The sequence below is a fragment of the Podarcis erhardii genome (genome assembly GCF_964252035.2).
Source record: "Podarcis erhardii genome assembly, chromosome: 6".
NCBI lineage: Eukaryota > Metazoa > Chordata > Lepidosauria > Squamata > Lacertidae > Podarcis > Podarcis erhardii.
The window spans coordinates 8,642,054-8,665,502 of NC_138510.1; the positions used below are offsets into that span (position 1 = coordinate 8,642,054).

At 44.6% G+C, this 23,449-nt stretch overlaps 1 protein-coding gene across 1 annotated transcript in view; it reads right to left on the minus strand.

The window, feature by feature from the left end:
* The window catches only part of COL20A1 (collagen type XX alpha 1 chain), a 147,952-nt gene that overhangs the window by 115,499 nt on the left and 9,004 nt on the right, over positions 1-23,449 (minus strand). Inside the window, exons 2-7 of the mRNA XM_081867488.1 lie at positions 13,793-13,877; positions 10,382-10,492; positions 6,810-6,953; positions 5,464-5,625; positions 4,810-4,998; positions 1,247-1,402 (exon numbers count right to left, since the gene is read on the minus strand). Coding sequence (XP_081723614.1) covers positions 1,247-1,402; positions 4,810-4,998; positions 5,464-5,625; positions 6,810-6,953; positions 10,382-10,492; positions 13,793-13,868 — 838 coding nt within the window. The 5' untranslated portion in view covers positions 13,869-13,877. The remainder of the gene's footprint in view (positions 1-1,246; positions 1,403-4,809; positions 4,999-5,463; positions 5,626-6,809; positions 6,954-10,381; positions 10,493-13,792; positions 13,878-23,449) is intronic.

Below are 23,449 nucleotides of genomic sequence, written 5' to 3' on the forward strand. Positions count from 1 at the left end.
TTGGTAAAAACAGATAGAATCAACTATTTAAAACAGTTTTTAAAATTAAAATCAGCTAGAGTAGCTGTTTGCAAGTTCATTTCCAATAAGACATTATGACAAGCTATCCGTATCTGGAAGTTGCTGCTCAATTTTATATTTCAGATGCTAGATGTTTTGTATCAGGTCTTACGTTAAGTTGACATGCATCAGAGTGCACTACAAATTAAGTCTGTAGGCCTTCATTTTTTGTCCTTTTCCCTTCCCTTTGATATTTCTATGTATTTTTAACACCCTGTGACTTTGGAACAAGGAAGGAATTCGGTTTGGTTTTGCATTTCAATGTGAACCTATCTCATTTGAACTTCGGTGAACCAAAATTCCATCCTTCAAAATTTGCACCTCTCAAAATTTTGTGATAGAGGTTTCCAAGCCTCCCCCACAAAAAAGTGTACAAAAATACATTTATGAGTGAAAACAGCATACAAAAATGCATTATATTGGGAGAGTTGCTTGCCAAAACATATGTGCCAGGAGGAATATGCACTGAAATGCTGAGAATTAAAACTTTAAAAAGCAAACAGATGCAAAAATGTAGGCCTACTATGGCTTGTATTACCAATATTTTATCTAACTTTTAATTTTGTGGCTATGTTCTGTATTTGAATATGACCATATTTTCTACAATAACATTTTTTTAATTATTATTTTGTTTGGAAACAAGAAAGATAAAAAAGGCTTTGGTTCAGCTAACCATTAGGTAGCCCTGATTCCCATAGAAAAAGGATGCAATAATAATAATAGTAATAGCAGTAGTAGTAGTAGTAGTAGTAGTAGTAATAATAATAATAATAATAATAATAATAATTTATTATTTATTATTTATACCCAGCCCATCTGGCTGGGCTTCCCCAGCCACTCTGGGCGGCTTCCCCCAAAAATATTAAAATACTTTTACTACATCAAACATTAAAAGCTTCCCTAAAAAGGGCTGCCTTCAATGTTTTGCATTGTCTCTGAACTGGGATACTTGGCAGAATAAAAGCTCCTCACCAGTGGTGTGTGCTCAGTGGACTAGGGGAACTAGGTCAGAACCCTAAATGTTTCCTTGATGGCTCCTTCCCAAGGCCCAGGAGGCTTCTGCCTGGCATAGGAAGGGAGGTGAGATGCTCACACGCATGACGTCCCCCCTCGCTCTCGCAAGCTGGCCCCTCTGCCCCTAACTGTCCTGCTATGAAAATGTTCCCTGCACACAGCGGCTCCTCACCCACTCTTATCTTGTCCTGAGCGATGTTGAAAGGTGCGACCAAACCAGCCAGGAATCCTCGGATGAGCCCGAAGTTGTTTCTCCCGATGCTCCAGGATCCGTCGACGAGCAGGACGATGTCAGTCATTGCAGAGGTGTCGCAATGAAAGTGAGAAACTGTGGTGAGAGGGCGGGTTGAGAAAGGGGGTGCATAGATGTGCTTCTCATTTAAATATGAGAATGAAAAGAACCTGCAACTCCGTGTGTAGTTAACCTTCGCAGGAAGAGTAGCAACCCAAAACCTATCCACCGAGAGCCAGTGTGGTGTAGTGGTTAAGAACAGTGGACTCGTAATCTGGTGAACTGGGTTCGCTTCCCCGCTCCTCCACATGCAGCTGCTGGGTGACCTTGGGCCAGTCACACTTCTCTGAAGTCTCTCAGCCTCACTCACCTCACAGAGTGTTTGTTGTGGGGGAGGAGGGGAAAGGAGATTGTTAGCTGCTTTGAGACACCTTGGTAAAGGTAAAGGGACCCCTGACCATTAGGTCCAGTCGTGGCGGACTCTGGGGTTGTGGCGCTCATCTCGCTTTACTGGCCGAGGGAGCTGGTGTACAGCTTCCGGGTCATGTGGCCAGCATGACTAAGCCACTTCTGGCAAACCAGAGCAGTGCACGGAAACACCATTTACCTTCCCACCGAAGCGGTACCTATTTATCTACTTGCACTTTGACGTGCTTTCGAATTGCTAGGTTGGCAGGAGCAGGGACCGAGCAACGGGAGCTCACCCCATTGCGGGGATTCGAACCACCGACCTTCTGATTGGCAAGTCCTAGGCTCTGTGGTTTAACCCACAGCACCACCCGTGTCCCTTGAGACACCTTAGGGTAGTGATAAAGCAGGATATCAAATCCAAACTCTTCTTCTTCTTCTCTGGAAGAACCTACAGAGGTGCTGTGATGTCTGGCACACCAACCTTTGCTGTAGAGCATGAATAGGGAGCATGTAGGTTCTAGATGTCCAACTCACTCCCCCCAGTGCCAGATTTACATACAGTGGTACCTCAGGTTACAGACGCTTCAGGTTACAGACGCTTCAGGTTACAGACTCCACTAACCCAGAAATAGTACATCAGGCTAAGAACTTTGCTTCAGGATGAGAACAGAAATTGTGCGGCAGTGGTGGCAGTAGGAGGCCCTATTAGCTAAAGTGGTGCCTCGGGTTAAGAACAGTTTCAGGTTAAGAACCTGAATTAAGTTCTTAACCCGAGATACCACTGTATAAGCTAAACAAGCTATAGCTTAGGGCCCCACTCTCTTGGGGGCCCCAAAAAATGTAAAGGGGGAAAACTGGATATACATTTCCAAAATATAAGATAAAAAACAAATAAAATAAAACCTACATACAGCAACAGTTTTGTGTTGTGTAGGCTCCTATGATGTAAGTAATGGGCCCCGCCTGCTGGCCTGTTCCCTAAAATATCATTGGTTTGCTCATTTCTATATATAGGGTGCCCACATTCTGCTATTTAAAATTATTAGTAGTTTGCATCATATATTTACACCTATTATTATTTCATTTTATAGCAAGATTCTAGATTCTAACATTTTAAGTTAGAGCTTAATAATTATTTCACTATTAATATACTTCTTCTTAATTGTATTTCACAATTAATATATTTCTTCTTAATTGTATTTCAGTTCAACAATTACTTTGATAAAATACATATTTTGTTATGTGCAAATGGCTTTAGATACAGTGGTGCCCCACAAGACGAACGCCTCGCAAGACGGAAAACCCGCTAGACGAAAGGGTTTTCCGTTTTGGAGGCGCTTCGCAAAACGAATTTCCCTATGGGCTTGCTTCGCAAGATGAAAATGTCTTGTGAGTTCCTGCGGGGTTTTTTCCCTTTTCCCCCCTTTTCCTAAGCCCTAAGCCACTTATCAGCTGATCCGCTGATAAGCCGCTTATCAGCTGATCCTTTAAAAGCCGCTAAACCGCTAATAGCGCTAATCCGCTAAGCTGTCAATGGGCTTGCATCGCAAGACGAAAAAACCGCTATACGAAGAGCCTCACGGAATGGATTAATTTCGTCTTGCGAGGCACCACTGTACTTATTAGGTCCATAAATTACCATATAGCATATATTCAACGCAAAAAACAGCGACAATTTGTAGTTGACAAAGGACAGCTGGACATATGAAGGGCCCCATTACCTTCAGTAGTTTAGGGCCTCATCAAACCTAAATCTGGCCCTGGCTCCATCCCAGTGTGGCCAAGAGCCATGGATGGTGGGATCTGAATTAGACCTGGGCGATATATTGATATATAATCCAAAGGCAGTTTGAAGTCCATATTGTGATATCAAGTTCATAATTTTTGACCTGGCAATATATTGTGCATCATGGGATGGGTGCTATGCAAAAATCACAGTGTGGGAAAAACCGTGAAGCCACTTAATGCTTCTACATAGCTCCATCCTTATTTCAGACGTTCAGAAATTTAGCTGGTGATACATCATGATGTTGAAAACCAGATATCGCCCAGCCCTAATCTGAAGTCCACCAACATCTAGAGGACCACAGGTTCCCCATCCCCCTGTATGGCCTTTCAGGTATGTGGAAGAGGAGTTAGGGATTAGGCATGGGGCTTTGACTGGGACATTCGTGAAATGGTTTATCACAGGTGGAAATGCAACCGCACCCCCAAATGGAGAGCAGAAAATTAGATTCAAATAATGATGACAGATTGCTCTTAATCAAGTACCAGCTCGCATTGCGCGTAGACCACCGGTGCGCCAGGGGCAATATGGCAACCTCCTGAAACAAAGACCTCTTAGGGAATCTGCCGTGATGTGATTTTTGTGTGTGCTGTCAGGTCAATTCCATCACCGCTCTAATCCAGCTCTTTGTCTCTTTATCCCAGCAAGGTTTGCGTGATTGCCTAGTGCAATGTTAACTATCATTTAGCCCCTTGGGCTGAAATTATTTCGGTGATTTCTCTTTATCAAACCCAGTCTCTTTCCAGATTGTGCCTTCCAAACCACGTGCATTAACCCGCCCTCTAGCCTGCATGTTGACGGGTTGGCTTTTTCTTCCAGGTATGGCAGGTAATAAGGAATTAACGCATGTTCCTGAATACCAGGTGCACTTACTAAAAGAGCTGAAAGTATAGATCCTAGAACTGTATGGGACCACAAGGTCCCATATTGACTTCAAACTGCCTTTGGATGATATATACAACCCCCTGCAATTCAGGAATCGTTGTCCAACGTGGGGCTCAAACCCACGACCCTGAGATTAAGAGCCTCGTGCTCTACCGACTGAGCTACCCCAGGGCTCACTAAAACTGCAGCTACCCAGGATGCAGTAAGGGGGACCACAGGAGAACATCAATGCAGGATGATGTGACTTTGGAGGGATTCTGTAGGAGTAGGTTGCCAGAGGGTTGACTAAGTGACCATTGAGCTCCCATACGACTCATCGATTTTATGTCAAAAGCTCATATGAGGACTTTTAGAGCTGGGTGTTCTCTAGACACATAAGAGTTACACTTGAAAAAACAGGAGCCTAGGAAACAAACCTCACCTCTCCGTGAGCTTTCTCTGGATGTTTTCTCTCGGGCCAGATAGTCCATTTCAAATTCTGCTAGGCTTGACAGAGTCGTCTTCAGGGTTGTTGGTGCCGTTGACATCACAGTCAGCTCGGCATTTGGCAAATATTCGCTTGCCCCTTTGGAAATGGCTTTTTGCCGCCTCTTCTCTGGCTCTTCCCTTCCTGTTTCCCAAAGCATCAATAGAAAAAGAATTATCCCACACAGGAACGGACAATCTTTGGACGGCATGCCGGTTTTGAAGTGATTTTCAGGGGAAGTTGGGGCACATTATGGAAGAAAAACACCTCTCTCTTGGCTGCTGGCATTTTGTTTTCCAGAAATACCTCTCGACGATGCTGTGCCATGACATAAAGTCATAAATAATAACAACAATAACAATAATAACAAAAAATCCAAGGGGAAAACAAAATGGCCGCCAGCATTCATGGGGTAAAATAGGTAATGGTGAGTTTTGCCTCACCTCTCCAAGATAGCCTGCCTGCCTCCCTAAAATGTAAAAAAGCAAGGAGAATGTGACTCCCCTCCCTTCCACCATCTCCCCCAAATGTCAGCTGAATATCCAATTCTTGAACCCTTCAGCCCAGGTGTCGTTCAAACCCGCTTTCCTCTTTGACCTCTCCACATACTTATCACGCTTGGTGTGTCACTGCGGGCAGGTGGTGAAGTGGCCTCAGTCTCCAGGGTGTATTCAGCTGCTGGAGTCTCTAAAGGCGCCTCTGCCTTTTCTGGAGTGCCTGTTGGTTGCCTCCTGTTACTTCTGGCTTGGGAGAGGTTCTTCAGCTCCTCAACTGCAATGGCGAAAGCAGTGGTGGCAGCATTGGAAAACAAAAACTTACTGGCTCTTTTGGGAGGTGGCTCACTCTGACTAAAGGGCTGGAGCTGCGCTCCCCAATGTTCCCCCTCCATTGGCTCCACTTCTGCTGAACCTCAGCCATCGATAAATACTCCCCTCAGGCATGGTCTGAACAGCACCCTATTTTGAAGGTGCTCCTCACACATTCTTTGCTTGGGGTTCTATGGCTTATCTCCCTGACTTCCACCCTACCAAACCCAGTGGGTGGCAGACACTACAGCTTCCATTTTTCCTCTCTGAGCTTTGCCTCCATTGGCCAATTCTCAAGCAGCGACTCTGTTTAATCCAAGTTCTAGTTACAGGTAGGTAGCCGTGTTGGTCTGTCGTAGTCGAAACAAAATAAAAAAATTCCTTCCAGTAGCACCTTAAAAAGGTAAAGGGACCCCTGACCATTAGGTCCAGTCATGGCCCACTCTGGGGTTGTGGCACTCCTCTTGCTTTATTGGCCGAGGGAGCCAGCATACAGTCATGTGGCCAGCATGACTAAGTCGCTTCTGGCGAACCAGAGCAGCGCATGGAAACACCGTTTACCTTCCCGCCAGAGTGGTGCCTATTTATCTACTTGCACTCTGACGTGCTTTCGAACTGCTAGGTTGGCAGGAGCTGGGATCGAGCAACAGAAGCTCACCCCATCGTGGAGATTCGAACCGCCAACCTTCTGATCGGCAAGTCCTAGGCCCTGTGGTTTAACCTAAGTTTGTTATTGGTATGAGCTTTTGTATGCATGCACACTTCTTCATAATAATAATAAATTTTATTTATACCCTGCCCTCCCCATCCAAGACTGGGCTCAGGGCGGCTAACACCAGGTATAAAAACAATTGATTAAAATGCAACTTAAAAACAAGATTAAACATTACAACATTAAAATGCAGAGGGAGAAGTTCTGAAGAAGTGTGCATGCACACGAAAGCGCATACCACTAACAAACTTAGCTGGTCTCTAAGGTGCTACTGGAAGGAGTTTTTTTTATTTTGTTTGATCCAAGGATCCACACTCTGTCCCTGTGCTGCTAGGTCAGCCTTGGTTCTGCTCTGGACCTGAAACTGCTCCCTAGCCAAGACTTGAGCATCACAGTCCACAGCACCGAGAGATCAAGAGAGCGAAAGCCACACTTACTCACAAATTTCCTCTTGACAAAGAGGGCCTCTTGAGAACCGTTGAGGATGTAGATCTGCAAGGTATACTCTTTCGTGGGACTCAACCCTCCCACCGTCGCTTTGGCGGTCTTGGTTTTCAGCATGACTTCCTGCTCAGAGTCACCTGGAGCAGCCGGAAGAGAAGACCGTGAACTTTTTTTAACAAGGAACATATTGCCCGACTCTTGATTGTGGGAGTCGGTCCCTTCAAACTCTACAATTCTATGTAACCTATTGTCTGACTCTTTATGGTGGGAGATCTGAGGCACATCCACCATGCGTGTTGCACTTTAGCAAAAGAGAGGTGGATGTTGCCCTTTAATAAACCACAATGATCCCCATAGAATTAATTGGTATAACATGGAGCCAAAGCCTGAACCGGCAGCCAATGAGCATATGCAGAGCATCTTGCCAAAAGAAAAGAGATGTTCAGTCGTGAAGCTGCACAGTATGTTCTATTGGACTTCGGATGGATCAGTCAGCTTTGAGTATTTTTTATTTAAAAAATGTGTTGGGTGTTGAAAGGGAAAGGAGTATACACAGAGAGCCTTGTAAAAAAACACAGGAGGAATGCAGTCATGAAGTCACCTGAATGAGACAAGGGAAGGGAGCCTCTGGGCATATGCTGAGTGCAAGGTAACCTGAGGAGCCTAAGTTACCAGACTTCATATCAATAAACTCTCAAGAGACGGGGAAAATGTAAAACAAGAGTGCAGTGGGTATTGAAAGGGGAGGAAACAGTGAAACCTGCACATACCCCTTGTGTCTAAAAGGCAATGATTTAACAGCTGCTCAGCCTGCTGCAGAGCTTGCAGATATGTCCACAAAAGCGTTTTTAACAAACCCCAAACCACAGAGCTTCAAAGGCTGCAGTATGTACACAGACTTAACCTTAGAACCTGAAGCTTCTGTCTGCTTTTTCATAAAGGTCCTAAAGCTCTGGACGTTGGCTTTGGGAGAAATCCCAGGCAAAGAGTATAAACCAACCCTTTGCAACCCTGGTCAGTATACTCTTCTTTGGCTCATCCCTTCCTATATTCCAAAGCATCAAAAGGAAAAGAGTTATCCCACAGCTACAGACCCTACCTCCTTAGATTATGCACTTGCGAATAGAAGAAGAAATCTTGCAGTGTCCAACTAGGTGACTAAGAGAAGCCCACAAGAAGGACGTAGAACCACTTGTGGTTCTAAGCAGATGTTACTCAGAGGCATACCACTCCTAGGGCTGCAATACTTATGTTCTTAAGCGCATTAGCTTTCTCATTCCACAGCAAACATGACGGATATAAACTATGAACACTTCTCACTGTCTTGTGAGCAGCTTTTTTTCTAAAGGCAAGCACAATTAAGCAGCTGAGTTAATTACATCACAGATAATGTGCTCAACGGATCAGGAATGCGGTAGCACCCACGAAAGTCTTGGAATGTACCCAGAGGAAGTTTGTATCTGATATTGCAAACCTATTATTATTATCAGCTCAAGGGGCTGGAATGACAAGCCTGCATATTTTCCAAACTTGTTGGAATTAAAAACAGGAGGGGTAACGATCCAAGCAGATGGGGGGGGGGGGACTTTGAAAATGCAGATCCTTTCCACCATTGACCACAACTGTGTATGCACTATACCAGGGGTCGGCAAACTATGGCCTGGGGGTTGGATGCAGCCCCCCAGGCTTGTAAATCTGGCCCACAGACCCTGCCGCCTGCTTGGTCAGTCCCCTCGCACTACAAACGCCTCGTCACGTGGGGACCGACTTCTGCAACACTGGCACGGCTTCTGGGCAGGCAGCGATGCTGGCACAGCTTCGGATTGGCTGCAGGAAGCTCCTGCAGCCAATCAGAAGCCTCACTGTACACGCACTGAGGTAAACCCGGTGCGGCCATGGACAGAAAGGCCAGCAGGCAGGCAGCGGATCTGGGCATTGTGGCGGGTCTGTCACAGGGCTTCAGCCAGAGCTTGGCGCCTGCTGGCCCCGTGCCTGGCGCCTGGCTCGGTGGTGCTGCTGGTAGTGCGCTCGGCAGCCGTGCTGGAGCAGCTGGAGGGCGAGCTGCGTGCCGCCTGCTTGGCGCTCCACATGCGCAGCCTGCCTGCCGACCTGGCCTCGGACGAAGGGGCACAGCACATGGTGCACACCACCTGGGAGCTCCGCATGCACAGACCAATGGAGCGGCTGCTGCTTGTCAACAATGCTGTTGAGCGGGAGGCACTGAGACGTGCTCCTGAGCGCGTGCAGAATGCATTCCTCCTCCAATGTGGTGCAGTGGTTAAGAGCGGTAGACTCGTAATCTGGTGAACTGGGTTCGCTTCCGCGCTCCTCCGCATGCAGCTGCTGGGTGACCTTGGGCCAGTCACACTTCTCTGAAGTCTCTCAGCCCCACTCACCCCACAGAGTGTTTGTTGTGGGGCAGGAAGGGAAAGGAGAATGCTAGCCACTTTGAGACTCCTTTGGGTAGTGATAAAGCAAGATATCAAATCCAAACTCTTCTTCTTCTCCTTCTCCAGGTCCAGAGGCAGCTGTGACCGGCTTACAGGGTATTTATATTTTTCAAAATATGGTCTGGCCCCCCACAGGGTCTGAGGGGCAGTGGACTGGCCCCTGATGAAAAAGTTTGCCGACCCCTGCACTATACCTTTAAAGACAGTGCTTTTTAAAAAATGTTTTGGAGTACTCTTATTTTCCTATTCATATTGAAATACTGCCCCTCAATGAGGTCAAACTTAGATTCACAAAATGTTTAGGGGTATGCGTGCCCCAGAAAAAAGCACTGTTTAAAGTATATTCAAAACCCGTTATTATCTGGGACTAAGTCCCATCAAACACCTGCATATCCACAGCATATGTTTAAGATGCATTGAAAGCACATTCCTTCTCCCAAAGAATTATGGGCACTGTAGTTTTACCCCTTGCAGAGTTAAAATTCCCAGCAACCAATAGCAAACTGCAGCGCACAGAATTATTGGAGGGGGGGAAATGTTCTTCAGATGTGCTTTAAAGGTACAGTGGGCATGCAGCTAATTCTTCCTTAATGGTCCCGAGAGTGCACAGGAAGAGGATTTTTTATGGGGCATTCATTCTCTGAAAAGCCTTGAACGGAAGTCGGGGGAAGGGGGGGGTTTAGAAATTTATAAGATCTGAAAGTGAACAAAGAAAACATGCTCAAATGTAGGAGTACACAGGAAAGGGTGTGTGTGTGTGTGTGTGTTTGTAAATCTTAACCATCTTTGTTGTGAAAGACAAATGCACACCCCCTGTTCATGATTTGTACAGTGGTACCTTGGTTTACAACCATAATCCGTTCCGGAGGTCCAGTTGTAAACCAAAACAGGTTGTAACCCAATGTGCACTTTCGCCAATGGGGCCTCCAAAAAAACAACAAAAAGGGTTGTAATCCAAAAAAAAAAAAGGGGGGGGTTAATCCAAAAAAAGGGACACGCACTTCCGGGGTTGACGTGATTGTAATCCAAAATTGTTGTAATCCAAAACAGTTGCAAACCAAAGCACCACTGTATCTTTCTGGGATGAAACACACCCTGACCTCCTCACCATGTACCTGCCATGGGCTTCACGCAAACTTTGTATCCGTTGGCGTTTCCTTCCGTTTCTTTCCATTTCATCTGCAACCTGTCTTCTGAGAGGACAGTCAGTTTCAGTCGGTTTGAGCCTGGGGAGGAAAGCATCACCGCCTTTTAAACTGGAGACAGAAAGGTGCTTTCTTTCATACTCTGGGGAAACATGGGGTAAGGCGATCCTTCAGGGAAACTGGTCTCAAGGTAACGACAATAAACAACAACAATAATAATTTTATTATTTATACCCACCCATCTGGCTAGGTTTCCCCAGCCACTCTGGGCAGCTCCCAACAGAACACTAAAAACAGAATAAAACATCAAACATTAAAAACTTCCCTATGCAGGGCTGCCCTCAGATCTTCTAAAAGTCAGATAGTTGTTTACTTCCTTGACATCTGATGTGAGGGCGTTCCACAGGGCAGGCGCCACTACCAAGAAGGCCCTCTGCCTGGTTCCCTGTAACTTCACTTCTCTTAGTAAGGGAACCGTCAGAAGGTCCTCATAGCTGGACCTCGGTATCCGAGCTGCATGCTAGGAGTGCAGGCTCCTACAGGTATACTGGGCTGAGGCCATTTAGGTCTTTAAAGGTCAGCACCAACACTTTGAATTGTGCTCGGAAATGTAGGTCTTCCAGGACCGGTGTTATGTGGTCTCGGCAGTCACTCCCAGTCACCAGTCTACGCTCCTTCAAGTATACTGGGTTGAGGCCATTTAGGGCTTTAAAGGTCAGCACCGACGCTTTGAACTTTGTCCGGGCTGAACGATGGGGTTGGAGACGCTCCTTTAGGTATACTGGGCCGAGGCTCACATCAGGATTGCTTTTCAAAAACATGAAGCAGCTGAAATATCCAGGAAGACATGCGTGAGTAGAGCACTCTATACAAAAATGTATCAGAACATTGAGGCAGGTGTGTGGAATTGCAATAATTCAAAACTTGAAAAACCTGGGGAAAGCTTGTATAAGAATTATTAGGGCATCGTCCTCAGGCTCCCAGACATCCTGGTTTGATAGGGAGGAAATATTTATGCAAGGGGGAGTATTCCGTTGCAGAAGGCCCCACCTGCAGCTCCAAGAGCCCCCAAACAGAGCAGGTTTGCCACCTGAGTGAGGAAAAAGGCCAAAGGCATCAAGTGCCTGGGAAAGGAGGTGAACTAGTATCATGCTAGGAATTCCAAAATATCCTTTTAAATTAAACATTTTGGAGAGATGCAGCAGTTCCAGTTATCCTGCTGAGCGTGCAACTTTAGCTGGCAGCTTTGAGGCCACCTGTTTGGGAAAATGTGAAACTAGAGAAAGTGTAAGTAACAGCACTCGACAGCCTTTAGCTCAGCAAGAGCAGCAGGTGTGTGGCCATGCACAAGCTCCCTTAAACTTCTTTGCAGGGAGGAAAGCTGCTGAATCGAGAAATGCAGGATTACGAAAAGAGAAAGAACTGGCTTCTTAAATACTTTTGGGGAGCAAGTGGAGAATCTCAATTAGACCATCTGTTTAAAAGGGGGTGCACCATTTGTGGAAATCTGCTGTAATGGTTGAGCTGACACATTTTCAAAGTTGTTTATGACCTACACAACCCTATATGCCTTGGACCCAGGCTAACTGAAGGATCATGTCTCCCTATAGGAACCTGCCTGGTTGCTAAGATCCTTGGGCAAGCAACTCCTCTCAGCCCCAAGGCAATTTGACCCTCAGTCTGGAAAATAAATAAATCCACAATTATTTCACTGTATCTCATACAACACACTGCCAATCCACCACCTGTTTACAATACATGCTTTGAAGGCTTTGGAAATAATAACAATAGTTGTTGTTGTTATTTATTAGAATTTATAAAGAGAAATGCAAAGATTATTGTCTCTCTCTTTTTATGGTCAAAACTAAAATATTAATCCAGAGGCAAAAAAGAGAAAGGGAAGAGGGAGAGAGAAAGGAAGGAAGGAAGAGATAAAGGAATAAGGAAACTTTTTTGCTTTGGACAAACAATTGTGTTGAACAGTCACACATCCCCAAAAGAAGATGGCAATGACTTGCATAAAATGTGCAAATTGAAGTTTATATGTGCAGATGCAAATTATTTGGAAATAATTAGCAAAATTTAAACAGAAGTATGATATATCTTTGCATAGTGCAGCAGGCTGTGATCAGAGGCATGTAGGGTTTAATCAATCTGCTGTCCAGTTGCTGCTATCTGAAGGTGGACATTTTCAGGTCTCTTCCTGCTTTCCTGCTCTTTATCTTCAAGGCAAGCTTGGATGAGGAAACCCATCGAATAGAGAGGCCTGTCCCCTTTAAAGCAGGATACACAGCCACCCTAGAAACAGTTCAACATGTGTTTGAACTCTTCCTGGACCCGGACTGAACCTCTTGAGAGTGCAAGTGGTGGGAGGGGGCAGGAATCATGTGCTTGAAGACACGCAAGCACACACAGGAACACAGAAATGCACACCTACATATGTTTAAGAGCATTTGGGTCTTCTCCAACTCTGCTATGGAAAATTCTTTTACTGGGGATGACGAAGACTAGCTAGGCAACATAGGGCCTTTGGCATGCAAGCACATTCTCCTCTGGTGTGCTACAGCCACACCTCATTTGAAAAATCTCTCCATGCAAGAAATGGCCAGGTGTATTGCAGTTCTGCAATGAAGCCCCAGGCTTCAGAAAAGTTGCCATCTTGGTGCCACCTGAATAGACCATCAGTGGTCCAATGGGACACAACAACTCAGCCTCACATCTGTGTGCTTTTCGAGACACACTTCCAACTTCCTGCAAGGAAATTATTTAGGGGGGAAACAAAGCTGAGATTCACAGGCCGCCCTGGTCAAAGCAGAAATGAAGGGCATTCCATTCTTCAGAGGGGCCCATTGGCATCACCACAAAAACAGGGACAGGAAGCCAGACAAAGAGGGGATTCATTTCCTGATCAAAGGAGAGGCTATTTTTGCTCGGCTTGCTCTGACAAGCCTCCAAGTTGTCACTCTGGGATCCCCAAAATGAAGAGGCAGGAATGCTGGACGCCGATGATGAAAATGAAGAGATTTTCCAGTGTTTCCTGATGACCAGCTTGTAAACAGGCTGCAGCCCTTTGAGATCATGTAAATCTTCTTTTAGGTTGTGCTGTGGCAGCCCAACAACTTCTGAAGGACGGCAGGTTCCTCATCTCTGTGCTACCACGGTAGATGCCTTGATAGAACCTGAGACCTTCTAAGGCTGATCAATGACCCATCTCCATGGAACAGGTGGGAAGTAGGCCTAGGTCATGAAGCAAATCCAGCCCTCGCTCGCAGGATCACTTGAACCATGCAATTCAAGAGAGAGATTATTTTTTCTTACCCGGTTTTGGTCACCTCCAGCACATGATTTGAAGAAGAAGAAAAGGCTGGGTTCTCTCCTTACCTTGACCCCACGCCTGCAAGGTGATATGAGTTGCCAGCATTATGCAGGAAATCCAGAAAAAGTCAGGAGAAAGCATGACGAAGACCTAACATGTACAAAAGAAGAAGAAGAGTTTGGATTTGATATCCCACTTTATCACTACTCTAAGGAGTCTCAATGCAGCTAACAGTCTCCTTTCCCTTCCTCCCCCACAACAAACACTCTGTGAGGTGAGTGGGGCTGAGAGGCTTCAGAGAAGTGTGACTAGCCCAAGGTCACCCAGCAGCTACATGTGGAGGAGCGGGGAAGCGAACCTGGTTTACCAGATTACAAGTCCATCACTCTTAACCACTACACCACACTGGCATCATGAAGGCCTATACGAAGACCCTCAGCCCAAGTGTTTAACGGAATGAAGTGTATCTCTGGGGTGAGCCTGGACATCAAATGATGGATATGGCTAATCAATACCGAGGTCCAACATTAAGCAGAACCCGCCCCAGAAATAATAACAATTGTTGTTGTTAACAATTGTATACCGCCGTTCAAAGATCAGAGGGTGGTTCGCAGCAGAAATATACAAAATGAGAGCACAAAATACATAGCAAACATACAAAAACAAACCAGTAACCCAAGGACAATATGGTGGCCTCTCCCTTTCTATGTACCATGGGTGGGGGTGTTTTTGCAAAAAAAAAGGCAGGTTACAGCCACACCATCCATTTATACTACCCTAACAGTCATAGAAAGGGATGGGGTGGCACTAAGGGATGTGAGTGGCACTGTGGGTTAAACCACAGAGCCTAGGACTTGCCGATCAGAAGGTCGGCAGTTCGAATCTCTGTGACGGGGTGAACTCCAGTTCCTCGGTCCCTGCTCCTGCCAACCTAGCAGTTCGAAAGCGCCTCAAAGTGCAAGTAGATAAGTAGGTACTGCTCCGGCGGGAAGGTAAACAGCGTTTCCGTGCGCTGCTCTGGTTCACCAGAAGCGGCTTAGTCATGCTGGCCACATGACCCGGAAGCTGTACGCCGGCTCCCTCGGCCAGTAAAGCGAGATGAGCGCTGCAACCCCAGAGTCGGTCACGACTGGACCTAATGGTCAGGGGTCCCTTTACCTTTACCTTTAAGAGTCATAGATAGCCCTCTCTAAACTATAGTTTAAGGGTGCTGGTTTTACAGAGTTCTATTTGCCATCGGCATTAACAAACTACTTGCCAGAATTCTCCTTGACTGTTAAAGAGGTGCAATGTGTGGCTCTGACCACAGTTGCTTCTCTAGATTAATCACAACATACCCATTCCGCATTTGTAAGAACTCAAATTTTCAGCATTGCGGCACCAGAACTTCAGAACTCCCTGCCTATTGATATCAGACAGCCACCTTCACTGTACCTCAGTGCATGCTAAAAGCATTTCTGTTTAGACAAGCCTATCCTGGTATTTAGAATATTGGTGCACATTTTAATCTGTTTTTAGTTTATTGCTGATTTTATTATTTAATGTTTTATTGTTCTAATTTTTTCCCCCTTAAAACCAACTTGAAGGTTTTTTGGGTTGTGTTTTTTTTTTACAATCAAGCAATGTCTAATTTTTAGAAATAATAAATGCCCCGATTTCCAGCGTTCTTTTTTTTTTCTTTTTTTCAAGTAAATTTTTATTGTTTTCCTTACATATTCTTTTCCAACAAACCATATTAATGCCATACATTCCCTTTGACTCTGCCGAGTCGTGACTCCCCTTCCTCTCTGCAACTGGTATATTTAACCCCTTTCTATCGCACACATCATTCTCACAATAGTACTATTATACATTAATATAATATAATATAATATAATATAATATAATATAATATAATATACTTTTATATAATATAATATAATATACTTTTATATAATATATTATAATATAATTTTTATATAATATAATATACTTTTATATAATATATTATAATATAATTTTTATATAATATAATATATTATAATTTAATTTAATATATTATACTTTTTTCTTAAACAATGTATCTAGTATTTGTAGACTTTATGAAGCAAAATGTCCCAGCACATTTCTTCTCGTAGATTTTTTTTTGGGGGGGGATAGCCTGCTCCCGCTTTCAATGTTTGAGTTTACTACCCCCTCTCCGGAAAAATCCCTGCAGATGCCCATCTTCAATGTAGAGAAAAAAATTGATCTGGCAACTGAACCTTCCTTCAGCATTGATGGTGAGATCCTGCGGCTTCCCCAGCACCCAAAGGCAGCAGGGGCTTAGGCATTCCAGGGGGAGCCATGTATTGCTCACAGCTGTCTCCCCCAGCATCTTGCTGCTGTCTTTACTCCCCATCCACCCAGTGCCGGAATTATGTATAAGCTAAACAAGCTATAGCTTAGGGCCCCACTCTCTTGGGGCCCCCCCAAAAAAAATTAAAGGAAAAAAACTGGATGTACATTTCCAAAATATAAAATAAAAAACAAATAAAATAAAACCTACATACAGCAACAGTGTTTTGTGTTATGTAGGCTCCTATAATTTAAGTAATGGGCCCCGAATGCTAGCCTTGTACAGGTTATAACACTTAATTTCATATTAATAAAGCTATTTATAATTATTAGTAGTTTGCACCATATATTTACACCTATTATTATTTCATGTTACAGCAAGTTTCTAGAGACTAGATTATGAGTCTTTGTAAATTGTATTTCTAAAGGAACTTTTGTCATTGCCAAATGCCAATGTGTTTGTTATGAATAAAAAAATCATTTTAAGTTAGAGCTTAATAATTATTTCTCTATACATATACTGCTTCTTAATTATATTTCACTATTTATATACTTCTTCTTAACTGTATTTCAGTTCAACAATTACTTTGATAAAACACATATTTTGTTATGTGCAAATGGCTTTAGATACCTATTAGGTCCATAAATTACCTTAGAGCATATATTCAACACAAAAAGAACAATGGCAATTTGTTGTTGACAAAGGACAGCTGGACATATAAAGGGCCCTGTTAAGTTGTGGGCGAACATATTAGACGACACAGCAATTCTTCAAACAGCTTTTCTTTATTCTGAGGCCAGAACTGAACTGAGCTGAAGGGCTCAGTCAGCCTGCTTATACAGAGCTCCAATACCTTGTTACTGTAACAACATTCTAAAACTATCCAATCACTGAACGTCACTTTCAATCCTTCATTTGCATAACTATCTACAGTATCCCCCTGCTGGCCCAGGGTGAGAACTTCAGTACATAACAGGCCCCATTACCTTCAATAGCTTGGGGCAGGGGTCAACAAACATTTTCAGCAGGGGCCTGGGCCTTAGTTTGCCTACTACTACTACTACTACTACTACTACTACTACTAATAATAATAATAATAAATTATTTATACCCCACCCATCTGGCTGGGTTTCCCCAGCCACTCTGGGCAGCTTCCAACAGAATATTAAAATACAATAACCTATTAAACATTAAAAGCTTCCCTAAACAGGGCTGCCTTCAGATGTCTTCTAAAAGTCTGGTAATTGTTGTTCTCTTTGACATCTGGTGGGAGGGTGTTCCACAGGGCGGGTGCCACTACCAAGAAGGCCCTGTGCCTGGTTTCCTGTAACTTGGCTTCTCACATGGAGGGAACCGCCAGAAGGCCCTTGGCGCTGGACATCAGTGTCCGAGAAGAACGATGGTGGTGGAGACACTCCTTCAGGGATATTGGCTGAGGCCGTTTAGGGCTTTCAAGGTCAGCACCAACACTTTGAATTGTGCTCAGAAACGTACCCATGGCTTGGGGCCTCATAACCTAAATCTGGCCCTGTGCCCACCCCTGATCTTCCACCTCACTCTGCCTAATGAAAGGGCTGGCACAGCATTAAGAACTGACTGAAGGATAGTCCCAAGACACACATTTCAAATCACTAGATGACAGCAGCAGGTTGACTACTTAGGCGCTTGAAACACCAGTTATGCATTATATGCAAGCTGCGTTGCAATAATTGCCTCCTGATAGCTGAGGGGCAGTAATTTAAAATCAAGCGTGACCGAGTGAGCCCAGGTGTGGTACTGCTCCCCCACGGGAAGGAAGGAAGGCCTGAAGCACATGAAAACTCAGCTGTTTCTGCTGCCGTCTATGATCCGGCCTCACTTTGTCACGTCAAAGACTGGCAGAATCCTGCACACACAGGGCACCAACTGTTCCAGGGCCAGGGGTCTTGGCCGTGACCACCATGTTATTATTATTAATATTTTTTTGAATGATCATTATTGCTTTTACAAGTTTCACAATCATAATACATATCTTAATTCTTTTAACCTTTATGCTTTTACTCTATCGAGCTTGTACTTCCCTCCAACTGTTAACGGAGAAATCTGAGGGCTCCCTTGGACAAAAAAACAAGGACACCAGCCAGGAATACCACAGCAAAACAGCAGCCAGTAGGCTTGGTCTTTATTGAAGACTGCCGCAACAGGACTCCCACCTGCCACAAGGTGGAACAAGATGGAAGCCCCGAACAAAAGAGCCCCCAAACTTTTATTAGCTGCTAATCCCCATGTTACATGTTTATTAGCTGCTAATCCCCCCAAAACTACATCACTAATGCAACATGATTACATCATGGTGGCAGGAATCTGAGCATCCTGGACCCTGCCCCATGCCTCCCCTTGCCCTCTACCAAGTTTCCCGGCCAAGTTAATCACACCCTTTTGCTTCATCTGGGTTTGTTATTCCTGGAATGGCTACCTGTCTGGCACTCAGGTATCAGGACAGCCAGGAATTATCACTCAGGCAGAGGGGCTGCTGAATAGCTGAGCTCACATATCTATATGAATTTCTGAAGTTTTCCCAGTGAGCCAGTACATAAGATGCATTTATCAGTGAATTTGGTATCGTGCAGCAAAGGCCCTTTGAACAGATAGGAAAAAACTGTGATGAAGTGTTTTGTGGGGACAAATCGCCCCTCGTTTAATTAATAATAATAATAATAGTATTATTTATACCCCACCCATCTGGCTGGGTTTCCCCAGCTAACTCTAGGCGGCTTACAGCATATCTAAAATCATAAAGCACCAAGCGTTAAAAACCTGCTGATAGAGGGCAGCCTTCAGGTGTCTTCTAAAAGTTGTGTAATTCTTTTATCTCCTTGACATCTGAAAGGAGGGGCGTTCCACGGGGAGGGTGGAACAAAAATGGTAACAAAAATGAGGTTGAGAAGGGGATACAAAGAGTAGAAATGGATGGGATGGGCTCCTCAACCAACGTAGTGCACGCACTCTTCACATGCACAGATGCTCAGGTGTTGCTACACGCTGTTAGGCTGAGCATCAGGAAAAAACCTAGGAAGTCAAACAGGAGCCGCTTTTGCTGAAGGCAAACAAAGAAATAGCTCAGGAGGAATCTTGCTTTAAAAGCAGGTATGTGATCATGGCCACTGGGCCGATCACCTCCTGGCAAATAGAAGGGGAAGAAGTGGAGGCAGTGAGACATTTTACTTTATTGGGCTCCATGATCACTGCAGATGGTGACAGCAGCCACGAAATTAAAAGACGCCTGCTTCTTGGGAGAAAAGCAATGACAAACCTATACAGCAGTGTTTCCCAACCTTTGGCCTCCAGCTGTTTTTGGACTACAACTCCCATCATCCCTAGCTAGCAGGACCAGTGGTCAGGGATGATGGGAATTGTAGTCCCTAAACAACTGGAGACCAAAGGTTGGGAAACACTGCTATACAGCATCTTAAAAAGCAGAGACATCACCTTGCCGACAAAGGCCTATATAGTTAAAGCTATGGTTTTCCCAGTAGTGATGTATGGAAGTGAGAGCTGGACCATAAAGAAGGCTGATCACCGAAGAACTGATGCTTTTGAATTCTGGTGCTGGAGGAGACTCTTGAGAGTCCCATGGACTGCAAGAAGATCAAACCTCTCCATTCTGAAGGAAATCAGCCCTGAGTGCTCACTGGAAGGACAGATCCTGAAGCTGAGGCTCCAATACTTTGGTCACCTCATGAGAAGAGAAGACTCCCTGGAAAAGACCCTGGTGTTGGGAAAGATGGAGGGCACAAGGAGAAGGGGACAACAGAGGATGAGGTGGTTGGACAGTGTTCTCGAAGCTACCAGCATGAGTTTGACCAAAGTGCAGGAGGCAGTGGAAGACAGGAGTGCCTGGCGTGCTCTGGTCCATGGGGTCACAAAGAGTCGGGCAGGACTAAACGACTAAACAACATGTGAAACCTGGATGTTAACTCATATGAAGCCGAAAACGGTCGTACACCGGATTCATATACACGCCTTTGCAAATTTTAGTTACATTGAGGAATCCAGCACTGTAACAGCTCAAAATATGATATACCAACTTCGTTTTTCTATCTTTAAACCATAGCATAGCAGCCCTGCAAAAGCAGGACCTCAAAAAATTATTTACGAACTCATAAACGCTCCTCCCCACGGAAATCTTTAGTAAAAGGCGAAAGATTTATACGATCTGAGGAGAAGCCAGAGTATAATTTTGCAGCCAGCAGTAGTCCAGGGTACAGGATCAGAGCCTGACAAATATGTTAGGGTGCTACTTAGGATTTCCCCGAAAGCGCTCTGCGGCGAGGAAAAATAAGGTGAAGGACGGTCCCTAACTCTGCCCCACGGTTACAGAACCGGATTCTCACGTTCAACACGGAGAAATCGCGCCCTATCTCCGCGCAATGCATCATGGTCGAAGCAAATGCAAATGAGGCCTCCGCCCCTTCCAGGTGTCGGCCCCGCCCGTGCAAGGCAGGCGGTGCAAAAGGTGGCTGGGTTCGCCCGGCGCCTGTTTGCGGAAATCAGCGAGTGGAACTTTTCAGTTTTCAGCTAAATCAGAATTCCTGCTGGTGGCTGCAGATCACGCAGCTGGAAAAGAGATCGTTGAAGAGGCCAGTTCAGAAGTTGGCAAAGTTGCCTGCCTGGAAACTCATCTCCACCTTAAACCCGGATAAGCCTTGTATCCTTCATGCCCTCCTTAGCGGTGCAGCGATAAAACTGTCAGCACTTTTTGCAAAGCTTAGACAAGCATCCGGTGCGGTTTCAGATGTGTGTTCGAGTTTCCCCGCCTTGCAGGGGGTTGGGATAGATGACCACTGGGGATCCATTCCAATTCTGTGATTCTACCAATTCCATGAATCTATCCTACGTTGTTTGGTGTTGGTTGTTGAGAAAGTGAAATGCACTCTGCACATGCCTGCTAGCCTGCTAGTTCTAAAGAGGGGACCCAAAGCAGAGGCCTGACTTTTGCTTCTTTGGGGGGGGGGGAAGTGTTGACAGATGGTCCGTTCTTGGATCGGAACCACAGTGGAGACAAAGGGTTCAATCTCCCCTCCCTCAAAGAGGGATGGGTGGATCTGTCAATTTAAATGTACAATACGATACGATACGATAATCTTTATTGTCATTGGAAAAATCTACATCAGACATCCAAAAACCAACAAGCCCGCTATCCCAGCCTGTTTAACCCCCTAAAAACTCTGATACCCCATAATTAAATACAATATACTCCCATAGAGACTACCTTACACTGTGTTTAAAACCAAAATCGCATTTGGATAGAAACACTTTCTCAGGCGGCTGGTCCTAGTCTTTCTAACCCTGGACCTTCTTCCAGAAGGCAGAAGCTGAAAGAGATCATTTCCGGGGTGCGCACTATCCTGCGCTATCTCTGCAGCTTTCTTATGGCACCTGGAAGCATAGATTTGATCCAAGGTGGGAAGAATGCACCCAATTATTCTCTCCGCAGTCTTTACAACCCTGGACAGCATTGTTTTCCCCCTGACCATGCAGCTCCCAAACCACACACACAGACCATAAGTTAATACACTCTCAACAGTACAATGGTAAAATGCCATCAACAGGTCCTTTGAGAGATTGTTTTTCCTGAGGATTCTCAGAAAATATAACTTCTGCTGTGCTCTCTTCATCAGGTCTTTACTGTGTCAGTTTTTCAGCCCTAATTTCAGTTTCCCACATTTCTGCAGCAATTCACATTTTCTTAAAGGGGGAAAAAACTCAGGAAAATTCATCATTTTAGTATAAATTTCTCCTAATATACACATCTATGTATCCAGTTTTGACAAGTACACACATTTATTTTTGCAAGCAGTTTCCTCCAATAGCATGCCTTGTTCCATGTTGATTCCACCAATTAGACATTTTCTCTGCACACTTTCCCCTAAAATATGCATTGTAGTACATATTGCTTAGTTCGAGAACTGCCCTACAAAGTTGGGAAACGTGCAAATTTCAATGGATGGTCCAGTTTTGCTTCCCGTATGGGTAGTTTCTTATTCAAATGCGAAGTCAAAATCTCTCCCATCCTTACCTGCAAACCAGAGGCTCACACACACACACACACACACACACCCCGCAGCTGCTAATAATAAATGAAAACCAAGCACACAATGGTGAATCAAATACTAAACGTCTTGTTTGGCCCTAAGAGAACTGCAAGAATACCCAGAAGAAACGTGGTCATGAATGTTGTGCAGAAGAAGGAGTCTGCACTCCACCACAGGAGATTATCTTTTTAAAAAGGAACTTTGTTTTAGAATCATCTAAGGGGAGTGACCTTACGGGTCATCTAGTCTCAGTGCAGAATCTTGCACTCCCAGATGCAACTACACGCTCTCTGAGAGATGACAAACCAGCCCGTACAACATCCCTGTTGCAGGTTTGAATGCTGAGAAAAGGCTTCCTTATAGAAGAACCGTAGGTGAGTTTACAGCTAAGGAGACGTTTATCTCGGAACTAGAGACTTCAGAGTTTACAGTGCACTCAGTTCCATTCACTACAGGATAAAAGTTGGCTCACAACTCAACGCACCAGGCACTAACAGAGCTAAAACACAGTGGTAGCAGGCACACACATACACACAAACACACACACACACACACACACACACCCTTCAATTCCTGACCCAACATTGCAAAATCCCACTAGAGTTCCCTATAGCAAGTCCAATTTGCAAATAACTATAAATTGTCAATGAATATCTGTCACAAACCTGGAGTCTTTCAATGAGTGAGGTTCTTCCTTAAGTTGGCTGCGATGGTTTGAAGAATCTGAGTACATTCTTGATATCTGAGGAAGGAAGCCAGCGGCTTGTCTGCTGCCTTTCAGCTTTTTTTCATTCTGTCTGATTTTTTTTATTTTGTGTGTGTGTGTGTGTGTGTGTGTGTGTGTGTGTAAGATTTCATGCACAAATGTCAGAACTGCTTATTGTTTGTGTGGGGGAGCAAGAGTTTTCAGGGTCTACAATCAATAAGAAAATAAATGCAAAAAATGTTTTTTTTAAAAAAAAATTGCATGAAACATCAGTGATACAGTGCGAAACATAGTCTTTCCTATTGCTCACCCTGCAGAATATCTCCAGACCTCTTCAAAGTAGCTTCTTAGAAAGCCAACATAAAGCCTATGTGGTTGATTCTTCCAGGGGTGCAAAGGGTCTGGGTTTTAAACTTTAGAGTCTATGCCCTAAGGGGAAATAACCAGTGCCAGATTTACATATAAGCTAAACAAGCTATAGCTTAGGGCCCCACTCTCTCGGGGACCCCAAAAAAATTTAAAGGAAAAGAAAACTGGATGTACACTTCCAAAATATAAGATAAAAAACAAATAAAATAAAACCTAAATACAGCAACAGTGTGTATGTTGTGTATGGACCTATTGG